This window comes from Sarcophilus harrisii, chromosome 2 (assembly GCF_902635505.1).
Source record: "Sarcophilus harrisii chromosome 2, mSarHar1.11, whole genome shotgun sequence".
NCBI lineage: Eukaryota > Metazoa > Chordata > Mammalia > Dasyuromorphia > Dasyuridae > Sarcophilus > Sarcophilus harrisii.
In genome coordinates this window covers 622,999,319-623,012,347 of record NC_045427.1, presented here as the reverse complement: position 1 = coordinate 623,012,347, position 13,029 = coordinate 622,999,319, and the positions used below count along the sequence as shown (strand labels likewise).

General features: G+C 42.5%; 1 protein-coding gene across 2 annotated transcripts; it reads left to right on the top strand.

Moving 5' to 3' along the window:
- Window positions 1-429: 429 nt before the first annotated feature.
- On the top strand, window positions 430-12,450 carry PAOX (polyamine oxidase). 2 transcript variants are annotated; one of them, XM_003754938.4, is made up of 7 exons: window positions 430-726; window positions 1,179-1,665; window positions 2,674-2,873; window positions 6,315-6,567; window positions 8,348-8,460; window positions 9,025-9,182; window positions 11,986-12,450. In XM_003754938.4, the coding sequence occupies exons 1-7, from the start codon at window positions 543-545 to the stop codon at window positions 12,124-12,126; spliced, it is 1,536 nt and encodes a 511-aa protein (XP_003754986.1). In that variant the 5' UTR covers window positions 430-542; the 3' UTR covers window positions 12,127-12,450. The 2 variants fall into 2 exon arrangements, with proteins under 2 accessions (XP_003754986.1, XP_012398928.1); XM_012543474.3 differs by lacking the exons at window positions 9,025-9,182; window positions 11,986-12,450 and adding an exon at window positions 8,924-9,018.
- The last annotated feature ends 579 nt before the right edge of the window (window positions 12,451-13,029 follow it).

The window sequence follows — 13,029 nt, the reverse complement described above, 5'->3', positions numbered from 1 at the left end:
AGGGCAAAATGGAGGCTCGACGGAGAGGGAAATGGCAAAGCACTCCACGGTCTGCCAGGGAAACCCCGCGGACACGTAGAGTGGGACAAGACCGAAAGACTTCACAACTGGAGTTGGAGGAGCGCGAGAAGGGCGGGGCCAGAACGCGAAGGCGGGGAAGGGAGGAGTTAGAGCGGGGCCTGGAGGGGAGGGGAATTTATTAAGGAGGCCGGAGGTGGGGCCAGGATTGGAGGGAGGGAAGTGATTAGAGCGGAGGCCGGAGGGCGAGCCCCTGTTGGAGGAGGGGCGGAGCGAGAACTGAGCTCTGACTTGCTGGGCCGAAGCGGAAGGGGGCGTGGTCAGGACGAAGGCGGAGCCGGAGCCTGGCAGGGGCGGGATCGGGGAGCGTGGGCGGGCAGGGGCTGGGTTATCGCCTCCGGACTGAGCGGAGGCGGGGTTAGGAGCTGGAGTCCCCGACCAGAGGCAAGCTGCAGTCGAGCGTCTCTCCGAGGCTCCGCTCCCCGGGAGCGGAGCGCAGCCGAGCCTGCAGACTGGCGAGGGGCATGGACAAGAGCGGCGGCAAAGATGGGCCCTCCTTGTCGAACCACCTCGTGGTGGTAGTCGGCGGCGGCATCGCGGGGCTCGGGGCGGCGCAGCGGCTCTGCCGGCACCCGGGCTTCCGGAACCTGCGGCTCCTGGAGGCCACTGACCGCTGCGGGGGTCGCATCCGCTCGCAGCCCGCCTTCGGTAACCTACGCCCCCACCCCGGAGACCTTTTCCCTAGGCCGGGAAACCCCTGCCCGCCGCTTCTGATAGAAACCGGGAGCTGAAGCGGGGGCCCTCGGGATGGGGGTGAAGGACCCTAGCCCCCGGTCACCCGAAGGACCACAGGAGAAGGCTCCTTAGGGGTCACCCAGAGCATCCCCCTGACTGCACGGTGACAGTGGGCCCGGGGCCCTCCGCGTAGAGCCGGGAAGGACCGTGGGAATCATGGAGTCCAGCCCTGCTTACAGGGGAGGAAACTGAGGCCTACCAGGGGCAGTGCCCGCCCGGCATCCCGGGGGGGGGCATTTCCGCGGGCGGGAAGGGCACGGGCTAGAGGGCGCCCGGAGAAGGAAGGTCAAGTTCCGCAAGGCGGGGGAGGCAGGCAATCGCATCCAGACGTGACCTTTGTCCCCACTTTCCTTCCACTCCCTCAGGTGGTGTGATTGAGATCGGGGCACACTGGATCCACGGGCCCTCCAAGAACAACCCCGTCTTCCAGCTGGCTTTAGAGTATGGCCTGCTGGGGGAGAAAGAGATGTCGGAGGAAAATCAGCTGATTGAGGTTGGGGGCCACCCTGGTCTGCCCTCTCTGTCCCTCTCCAGCTCTGGCAAAAGCGTGAATCTCAAGCTGGTAGAAGACATGTCTAATCTGTTTTATACTCTGTTAGACCAAACTCGAGAGTTCCTCCACGTGGCAGAGACCCCTGTCCCCAGCGTGGGCGAGTACCTGAAGAAGGAGATTTCTCGGCACATGTTTGATTGGACAGAGGATGAAGCAACCAAGCAGCTCAAACTGTCCGTCCTGAAAACCTTCTTTAACCTAGAGTGCTGTGTGAGTGGGAGCCACAGTATGGATCTGGTGGCCCTCGGATCATTTGGGGAATACGCCACCCTGCCAGGGCTGGATTGCACCTTTTCTGAGTAAGTGGGTTCTCTATCCTAATGTGCACCCAAACTTTGGCCTGAAGAATTCATTTATAATGGTTTGACCCGGTTAAGGGTGCCCTGTGACTCATACTTGTTAGAGGAACACCAGCTTGATTCTGGTTTTTGCCAGATTTTGCTCAAAATCTGCGGGGAGGCAGGATAGGGGTGGGAGAAGTGTAAGAGGATTTTAAAATGAGTCACATTTCCATTTTTCTGTTCCTGAGCATTGCTCTCTCTCTCTCCATTCCTTCCCAACTCTGTTTGTCCAAAGAAACTTCCCCCCACCCTTTGCCAGTCAATTGCTGAGGTCTCTCTCACTTAGATAAAAGGGGAAAAGATATATAAATTTGCTAATCTGGATAAAGTAATTGAATTCTCCAGACTGAGCCCATTTAGGAGCATGATCAGTGTTTTACTTTTTACCTGACTTCTCTTGTCATCTCTGTGTGAAACTCCTAGGAATAAAGATGATAGATCTAATATGAGACTTCAGAAATTAGACCCAGAAGTTAGATTGTATAGAAAACCTCAGAAGTTGGTGTTTCTTTCTTGCTAAAAGAGCTCCTGCCTCAGAAGATTTTTTTTTTGAGAATTGAGAACAATTTCTTTATATATTTTTTCTTTTTACTGATGCTTCTTTTATAATACACTCATTATTGAACAGTCTTTCATCTTCCCTTGTCTGACAAGTCTTTCCTTATAACATTTTTAAAAAATAAAAGAAAGAAGCAATTTAGTGCTGCCTATCAATTGATGACTCAACTTTATCTGACAGTGTGTGTGTATATATATATGTATGTATATATTATATACATATGATATTCCTACCCAGAATTCCCTACCCTGCAATGAAGGGAGGAAAGTTCATTTGCTCAACTCTTCCAGAACTAAGTTTGGTTATTACAATTACATAGTTTTGCTTTATTGGGACAATTTTAAAAATGAGCTTCAGCTGTTTGGTTCTGCTGGAAAAAATTCTGACTTGTATCATAACTCTCCTAGGGGGTATGACGGTCTTACAAACTGCATGATGACTTCTTTGCCGAAAAATGTTATACTGTTTAACAAACCAGTAAAGACCATTCACTGGAATAACTCCTACAAACATGAAAATTTTCCAGGAGAGACATTTCCAGTACTGCTAGAATGTGAAGAAGGAGAGAAGTTCCCAGCTCATCATGTTATAGTCACTATACCCTTAGGTAAACATTTTTTGTCTTTTTTTTCTTGCTGCATTTTTAATGCATCTCATCTAATAGCTGTAGCCTCTTTTCTCTAGCCCTATTATAAAGATGTAGCCTTTATCTTATTTCATTTTTACTGGTAAGTTAATATGCAAATTTAAATTTCAACAAAGTCATTCATATTTTTATAAACTCTTACAGTTTTATAGTGTTCTCCTCCAAAAAGCCCTGTGGACTAGATATTAATGCCTATTTTAGAAAGAAGGAAGCTGAGGCTTAAATTAAGTACCTTGCTCAGGATCACACAGCCAATAAGTGACAGAACTTAGATTGAAATCATAGTCTTCTGACTTCAAGTCTGGTGCTTAAAAAAAAAAAAAACCCATGTTATGATTCCTTCTTGTTTTAGTCATATTCAACTTTTGACCCCATTTGGGGTTTTCTTGGCAAGATAGAGGGTCATACTCAGGCCCCTGGGATCCTTTTTGGCTCTAATCCACGATCCTTTCATTCTATGACCATCTTCTGGGCAGCCTAAGCTAGAAGAAGTCAATGGGAAGTTAAACCTATAGTTTTTATTTTTATGGTTTTCTTGAGAAAATTCTTTGGATGAATACAGAATAGTTTGAAGATTTGACAAAACATGGAATTGTCTGAGTATGAGAGTAATGTAGAAGATTGTAGAAGAGCTTGTAGAAGATTGGGCTGAAAACCAAGAGGCCTGAGAAGAAGAAAAAGCTGGCCATTGAACTACCAGAGATAGGTGAGGATGTATATAACCAGTACCTACAACACACACGCACAAACACACACACACACACACACACACACACACACACACACACACACACACAGAGAGTTCATGGCACTGTGTAGCCACAGCTTTCCCCAGCAAGAAATCTACTTGGCTACAGTTTCAAAGGTGGAGAATCATCATAGAATGGCAGGGATTCGGGGCCTCCACTAGGGTCCTGGTCCTGCATGTATCCATTTGGAAGTTATCCAGCCAAAGAAAACAGCTCTTTTCTTTGTCTCAAAGCACATCCCATTCAGCTATTTAAAAACTGCTGTCCTATCCCTACAAAGTTTTCTCTTATTCCTGCCTATTGGCAACTAAGTAGATAGAGTGCTGAGCCTGGAAGGAGGAAGATCAGAATTCAAACGCTACTTCAGACACATAATAGCAGAGCGACCCTGGGCAGGTAATTTAATCTCTGTGTGCTTCAGTTTGCTCATTTAAAAATGGGGATTATTATTGTCTTTACCTTCCAGGGCTGTCATGAGGATTAAATGAGTTACTATTTGTAAAGTGTTTGGCTCGTAGTAGAAACTTAATAAATACTTATTTCTTTCTATTCTATTAAGGAATAGTATTATATAAATATCAGCATCATTAGAAAGAACACTTTAAGGTTTGCAAAGTGTTTTGCTTACTCCAGGTGTTATAATTGTCATATTATAGTTGAGGAAACTGAGACTGGATTAAATTAATTTGCCTATGTATGCAAAGGAGGTAGTTTTGGAATCTGGGTCTTTTCCGATTGTAATGATATTTCTTATTGTGGCATGGCTTCTAGGCCCTACATATCATTGTTCTTTGGACTCATTTGAGTTTGTTAGTATCTATATGTAACATCCAAAAGATGACACAGAACAGCAGATGTAGGCTAACCTGCTAGGGATCCAGTGGAACTCTTAGCTACCCTAATCTAGAGAGCAGGGTTCTGAAATTCTTAATATTCACCTGAGATTACTTTAGTTTTCCTAGGTATTACGTCAGTTAGTGCATATTGAACTTTACATCCCTGATGAGCATAGTCTAGCTCAGTGTTGCCAGATCCTATACTTGTGCATATGATGTCTTAAACCCAAGTATAAGATATGAATTTTTATTTAGATTAATGTAATCCTGCTAACTCCAACCCACCATTCATTCTGCTAGGATCTTTTTGGAGCTCACTTCTTTCTTCAAATGTGTCAGCAGATATCTGTCACTTAATGTTGTTGAATCTTAGTTTATCCACATGTAAATGGAGATTATAATCCTTCCTTCCTTCCTTCCTTCCTTCCTTCCTTCCTTCCTTCCTTCCTTCCTTCCTTCCTTCCTTCCTTCCTTCCTTCCTTCCTTCCTTCCTTTCTGCCTTCCTTCCTGCCTTCCTTCCTTCCTCTCTCCCTCATTCCTTCCTTCCTTTCTTCCACCATTCTTTCCTTATCCCTCCCTCCCTCCTTCTGTCCCTACATTTCTCTTTCCCTCTATCCTTTCATCTTTCCTTACCTCCCTTTCTCCCTTCTTTTCTGACTTGCCCAGGATCATACAACTAGTAAGAGTCTGAGGCTGCATTTGAACTCAGGTCTTCCTGACTGTAGGGTAGCTACTCTAACCACTTTGTTGCCTAGTTATCCCCAAGATCATGATACGTATAGTAAGATTTTCAATGAGGCTCACATGAAAGTATGTCATGTTCTTTACAAGCTTTAAAACTCTCTATGAAAGTCAACTATTATTAATATTAAGACTAGACTCAGAACTTGAGCACCTTTCTGACTTCAGCTAAACAAAATCATTGAAGGCCTGAAAAATTAAGACATTTTTCCATCGTGGGAGTGGACATTTCCCAGTTATTAAACTCATAGAGTCAGAAAAGGGGTCTATTCATTGTCCATATTTTATTCCCCCTTTTTGGCTTGATTGCAGATAAGATTTTGATTGAGTTGCATGTGATTTTTAAGATTATGCTTTCCTTCATAGAGTAGTCATTTCAGAGCCTTAGGAATGACCCTTGGGGGAAATCTGTACTAATTCCCCATTTAACAGATGAACAAATAAACCCTAAGCAGTTTCAGTAACTTAAGGTCCCATAGCTAGTAAGTAGTAAAGTGGGAGCTATCAGAAATCACTTTTTTTTATCAGATTAAATTCTTGGACTCAGCAGTCATAGTTGGCATACTCAGATTTTCCCATTATGTAGGGTCTTGGATTTTTGTAACTGAGATAATCTTAAAACTCTGTGTATGATCTCAAAGGACTTCCTCGTAGCCCAATTTATTGACAAAACAAAATTCATGCTTGTTCTTGGTGACATAATACATTAAACAGTAGCATCAAAGTGAATCAGCTTTATTTCAGAAGGCTCCAGTGTAGGGGGACGGGAAGAGGCCAGAGGGCAGTATTTCTTGTCTGATAAGATTTCAGTAGTCATTTCAAGTTTTTTGGTCGTAACTACTTCCTTGTCACCTAGTTCTCCAGGTTGGCATTCTAACAGCTCCTTTTCTTTTCTGCTAGGCTACTCTGCCTTAAAACATTAGCTTGGTGAGAATTAACCTAATCATTGGGATTCAAAGATGTAATGTTTTTGTGCCTTCCTTAATTATAGATTCATTCTATCTACTTTCATCTTGACATCAAACTCAGGTTTTGATCAGTGATTGCCCAGATTTACCTGATTTGATTTATTTCAGGTGTTCTCAAAGAGCAAATGGAAATCTTATTCAACCCACCACTTCCCAGTAGGAAAGCAGAAGTGATCAACAGCATGGGCTTTGGAACCAACAATAAGATATTCCTGGAGTTTGAAGAACCTTTCTGGGAAGTAGACTGCCAGCAAATCCAGGTGGTGTGGGAGGACGCATCACCCTTTGTGGATTTTGAAGATGAGCTGAAGGACATATGGTTCAAAAAGCTCATTGGATTTTTAGTCCTGCCTCCCTTGGAGTATGTATTGGTTTTGTTTGTTTGTTTGTTTGCTTGTTTGTTTTGAAACGTTCCTCAGGACTGAATCACAAGTGGGTCATGATGTAGAAAATGCTAACCATGTTCCTGGCAATTCAGGGAGTTAGCATTGGAGGGGAAGTTTGTTACTAGAGTGACATAAGCAATTTAATCTCATGCCCAACTTCTTTACTGGTTCAGAGCCCATCAAGAAGGGAAATATGTCTGTGTGATTCAGATATATCACACTGTGGATTGCTACACAAAAGACTGGGCAGCTTTGAGTATTGGGGGGTAGGTAATATGTAAGGTTTGAGAACATCTGTAATCTGCAGATGTTACCCACAAAGACTTTGTAGTCTTGTTATGCAGCAAGATTTGAACATAGTGTAGTGAAAAGAGTGAGAGATTCAGAATCATGGGTGGTGTTTTTGTAGTTCACTCATTTCAGTTGGGTTTCACTATGACCCCATTTGGGATTTTCTTGGTAGGGATACTAGAGTGGTTTCCTTCTCCAGCTATTTTATAGATGAGGAAACCAAGCAAACAGATGACTTGCCCAGAGGCACACAGTTAGTAGGTGTCTGAGACCAGATTTGAGCCTAGCTGCCCTAATCTTTGGTTTGCCAAGCACTATGGTGCCATACAGCTGCCCCAGAGGTCCAGGCCTTGGGTTCAAGCCAACTTCTACTGATTACTACTTTGGCAAACCACTAGACTCCCACTTCTTTATCTATAAAATGACAGTATTTCATTTGATGACCTGGAATGTCTCTCCTAAATGCACAGGACAAAAGATAATAAACAAGGTGGTATTCATCAGGGTAATGAGGTAGCAATGCTCAGTCACATGTTACAATTTGACATAGGCAGCATTATATGGGAAAGATAAGGAGAAAGTTCTGGGGTTGGAGGCTGGAAGACATGATATGAATCTTATATCTTGACATTTACTTGCCCCTTCTCTGCACTTTAGGCAATTCCCAAGGACTAGTCTACTAAGTCACAGATAGGTTGTGATGACCTGTTTTGAGGAGGCAAAGGGTGTGTGTGTGTGTACAAGAATCTGTAATTTTGTGGTGTGGAGACTCTCTACCAACTCACCAGAGAAGATAACCCACCCAGAATTGAGTAGATCAGTCCTTGAGGGCTGTTTGAGGCACAAGATACTGAGGTGTTTGCTGGGGTTCACAAAGCTAGTATATGTCAAGCAATAGAATTCAAACCCATCTCTTCCAGGCTTCACACCCAGCAGCTCCAAGACACTGTCTTTGTACCATGTAAAATATCTGTATTTATGTATATGTATGTGCAAATATATATGTATATATGGATGTATATACATATATATGTGTGTGTGGTATTGATAATTCAGAGATTCATATGAATAATTTAGAGATTATAAGAACTGTTAATAGGGAAGATGAAAGGATCTAAATTAGTATAGTGTGGCCAAGAGAGAAAAATGTTATCCTATCATAGACAAACAGCAAACGAGACAATATGAGGAAATGTAGGCTGAATATGGTCCTTTGATTGTTAAATTATTAAGTCAACAGGGGAAAGTTTCTCAGCTTCCTTCCTTAAATCTAGTGAAAGGAGCTGGTACAAAGCTTGCCTGCCCATCACACAGCATTCCTATTTCCAATTCTAGCCATAGTGGTTCCTAGTGTCCTTCATGACCGGAGATCAGGAGTCCAGGAAGTTCTGTAGTTTGCCTATCTCTTACTTAGCCAAACTACTTCTCGTCCAGTGAAAGATCCTCTTTTTTTTTTCTGTGCAGATCCACATATGTTCTCTGTGGGTTCATTGCTGGACTTGAATCAGAATTTATGGAAACCCTTTCTGATGAGGAAGTGCTTTCATCTCTAACTCAAGTCTTAAGGAGAGTAACAGGTATGCTTTCCTTATAAGGGACCTGGATTTTATTTGCTTTGAACTGACAACTTATCTCTAAGCCCAATATTTCAGAATATCTTAGTGATAGATTTGATCTGTGTATTCCAAAGGGAGGTTCCTCCTTATATAAACACAGATTGATTAAAATTGCCTGCCTCAGAGTTGTAGATCCAGTCTTGCTTAATCCTTCCATTGACCTTAAGTCACTGGAGGCAGTTGATCTGAGCCAGATTTTACAGATAAACTGAAACGTCAAAAGGCAAAATGACATCTGTCACAAATAGTTGATGGGTCAGAGCCTGCTTCTTCCCCTTTTTAGTCTGTTACTGGTTAGCCCCCACTCTGACCACTAGATCACATTGCTTTCCTATTTGTTTTATTTTTAGAATTTAGCAGAGCTAACATGGCAGAAGGAGCCTTTTGCTAATACACTGTATGACATGGTTTTCTTCCCTGTCAGTGTCTTTCATTTTGGAAAATGCCCAGTCTTTAAAATGAAAAGCAAATTGCAAACATACGGGAGGGAGTGCTGTGTTAACCTGCTGCATCTCTGGGGTTCAGGAAATCCACAGCTCCCCGGGCCTAGGAGTGTGCTCAGATCCAGATGGCACAGTGCCCCCTACACCAGAGGCTCTTACAGCTATGTTGCAGTTGGCAGCTCTGGAGAAGACATTGATACACTTGCCCAACCCCTTCCTACAGACTCCTCAAGCCCCCAGGTAAATATTTTTCCTTCTTGGACAATGAACTCTAATATCTTTTTTGACATTCAGTCAATCCTTTTAAAAATGTTTTCTTGATTCTTTAAAAGCAGCATTTCTGGTACTTTCCAATACTTTGCAGTGACACCCTCGTCAATGGCCTGTCACCTCTTTTTGCCAAAGAGCTATAGTTAAGCAAAACAAACCAATACATTAGTCATGTCTGAAAATGTATGTTGATAATTTCTAATAGCTCAACATTGGAGGAATACTTTTATATTAAAAAAAAATCTTGGGATCTAAAAACAATCAGTATAAGAAGACTAGTACTCTGCCTCTGGGCCTCCTTTAGAGAAGTCAACTGAATTTTATTTTTAAATTTAGAATCTATAGGCAGTGATTAGTTAAAGCCTTTCCCCTTGTATAGATGTGGGGATGGTAGGTTGCCTCTCTCATGCAGATGAATGAAGCTAGACAGGTTTTATACACAGAAGCATATCACCCTGCACCATCAGCTTTTGGGAGAAGAACATACAGAAATGTGTTCTTAATGTTACAAACTAGAATGTAGAAGGCATTTCTCAATGGGAACAATCTGATAATCAAAGGATCATAGATTCGGAAGAGGAAAGGAATATACAAGGTCAAATGCTGTTATTCTTATTTTGCAGTTGAAGAAACTGAACCAAAGGCTTAAGGAGTCTGGGGCAGGTACACAGGTCAGAAGTGGCAGAGAAGGATTTGGATTTAGAACCTTTGCCTCCAAATCCATTTCTTTCCCTTGGACCAGATTCAGAGACTGGTGGGTAGGAAAGGATGGTAGGAATGAAATCGTGTTCTTAGGTCTTTTGAACCCTTTCCTAAGAATCTGATAATCATAACATTTTAAAAAATTCATTCAACAAATATAAAGTTATCACTATGTGCAAAAAGCACTATGATAGATACTGGAGGTACAAAGTTTTTTTTTTTTGTTTGTTTTTTGTTTTTTTTAAAGTAGTATAGACTGTGTCTCAAAGAGCTTTCTCCTTGGGGTGAGGGTATATGTGGCAGAAGGTGGACAAGCACAGCCTCTACACCATTAAGTCCAATATAAAGGAGGATATATTGGGGGTAAAGGAGAGATCCTGTCAAGGGGCTCTTGAGAAATCTCTAGGAGAGAGAGAGAGAGAGAGAGAGAGAGAGAGAGAGGAGAGAGAGAGAGGAGAGAGGAGAGAGAGAGAGAGAAAACTTTGGTAGGAAGATAGGGGGAAGGCCTCATGGAGGAGGTGGTATTTGGGAAGAAAAGGAGTAGGATTCTGAATGTCAGAGACAGGGGGAGAGGCATTCTAAGCAGGGGGATGGCTGACGTAAAGGTGTGGAGGCAGGAGGTGCCATGTCACTTGGAGAGTGCATGGCTAGTAGCACCATTGAGTGCCCACTCATACTGGCAGGTTGGGTCCCCAAAATGTAATCAACTGCCTTTCCCCTCAGGATTTTAGGGGTAGTTTTCTAGTAGCACTATCCTCCTGAGCCCCTATTTGTTTGGACCTCCTGAGCCCCTATTGGTTTGTTCCTTATTGTTTATCCAGTTGATATCAATTAGCCAGCCAGGGTTCTTAACTCTTCGGGGTATCGACCAAGACAGTATAATAGGTATAGTGGTTACAAAACATCTCCAAAAGTCTTGGGCCCAGTGGCTCACAGTTGCATACAGAGGCCAGGGGAAAGTGGTTTGGAAAAAAAAAAAAAAAGAGAAAAGAAAGCAAGCTTGGAAAGCATGTTTGACAAAAGGGGTTCTTCACAACCTGGAATGCTCAAGTGTGGTACATGTGGGGCTCTCTGCTAGGCCCTGAGGATTAAGTCCCTTGAAGAAGCTGGGAGCTGCTTCTCACCTTTCCTTGTCTTGTCCAGTTTGTCTTCTCTCAGTTCCTAGCTGGACTCGACTCTCTAGTGACCCAATCAAGCCATGCTTATAGTCCCAGGCACAAGGATCTTCTTCTTCAAAGCACTCTCAAAACCTAACTGCTTTCCTGCTTGAATTCTCTCTCCCATTGATCTAGACTCAAGAAAGTGTCCAATAAGTGTCCAAGTCAGTCACTCAAACCCAATACATTTTGTTACCTGATTTTATCCAACAACATGAAGTACAACGGTATATCTGGTTTCTACATTTGATTCTGTAAATAAAAAAGGTGTTCTCAGCTGATGAGGATATTAGGGAATAGAACATCTTGTTAGTTATGATAATTGGGAGGGGAGTTTTATAGAAGTTTTTAAACATTTTTTCTTTGAATTTATATGGGTTTAGTTCAATTCAACAAAAATTAAGCACCAGCCATTGTACTTGGCCCTGAGTACATAGCAAAGCCAAAGATAGGCCCTGGCTTTAAGGAACTTACATTCTTTCAAGGGACAGGGACAGGGGCTATATAGACAGAGAAAACCGTGTAAAACAAAATGAGACTTTGGTTTATGACCTTTTAGTTCATTCATGCCATGCCCATTTTGGAGGATTCTAATATCCTCTTGCTTTTAATAATTTGGTTAGCTGCCTTTTCATGCCATCTCAAGAATGCATAGAAAACACTCAGGCCCTAATGGAGAGAACAGAAATATTTGAAAATATTTCTCTATTTCTTCAAGGCATCATCTTTATTAAAGAGGTCCCATGCCAGTATGTAAGTGAAAAACAAAACAAAACAAAAACCCCTTCTCTTTAGAGCTGTGATCTTCATGGCAATGGTATTAGAAGAAAAAAAAAAGTTCCCTGAAGGGGGAAAAACAAACCTATCTTCCCAGTCTTTTCTGTTTTCAATTAAGCATTCCATTTGACTTGCAGTTACAGATCCTTTTTGCTGGAGAAGCCACTCATCGGACGTATTACTCTACCACCCATGGGGCTCTGCTGTCTGGGTGGAGGGAGGCAGATCGTCTCATCAGCCTGTATGACTTAGAGTGCCAGCAGAAATTCAAGCCCTGAGCCCTTCCTTCTTGCTGCAGCTTTATTCTAAATGCTGTTCCTCTCCGATGGCTTAATGATTGTTTAGTTATTAGCCACTGTATCCTTCAACAAATAATTTTAAATCCAGCTCAGGCTTTCTTTGGGAATGTCAGTCATTCTCCAATTTTTTTTTTAAATTGTTAGTTGGTAAATTTAATTTCTTAAAGCTATTGCTATGCTCAGACTCCTCCCCAAAGTGACCATCAGTCCCCTGCCTGAGCAACAAGACCTAAGTGTTCCTGGTGATTCTGAATACGTGTATGATGAGCAGTATTGTACTAAAATAAAAGTATTTTAAAAACATGTTTTTATTGATAGTTTCATTATTAGTATATTGGAGATGACCCTGGGTTTGTAAGCTCTTCCCAGTTCTTCCAGATTGGAAAAGTTTCAAGTATGTTTCAAGGAGGGACAGGTTATCTGCTGCCAGAAGACTAGTTTAGATAATATGTGTGCATACATGTATAACATGGAAAGTATATATGCACAATATACACATGCGTGCATATATTGTAGCATTTTTCAGTCGTGTCTGACTCTACGACCCCATTTGGGGTTTTCTTGGCAGAGGCACTATAGTGGTTTTCCATTTCCTTCCCCAGCTCATTTTCTAGATGAGGAAACCGAGGCAAACAGGGTCAAATGACTTGTCCAGGGTCACATAACTAGTGAGTCTGAAATCACGGAAATGAGTTTTCCTGACTCCAGGCCTAGTGTTCCATCCACTGTATCATCTAGCTGCCCCATACAATATGCACATATGTACACATACATACACTCATATGTAAAGTTCTGAGGCTTCTCATTAGCTAACCCCCTTCTGATCTATTAGATAGTCTATAGCTACTCAATTTCCAAACTGGGCCAGTTTGCCCCTCATTG

Bases quoted from the DNA above. Each gene is read 5' to 3' on its own strand.
- PAOX (XM_003754938.4), top strand. From the start codon at position 543: ATGGACAAGAGCGGCGGCAAAGATGGGCCCTCCTTGTCGAACCACCTC. The intron at 1,666-2,673 runs GTAAGTGGGTTC...TAACTCTCCTAG, and splicing joins CTGGATTGCACCTTTTCTGA to GGGGTATGACGGTCTTACAA. The intron at 6,568-8,347 runs GTATGTATTGGT...TTTTCTGTGCAG, and splicing joins TTAGTCCTGCCTCCCTTGGA to ATCCACATATGTTCTCTGTG.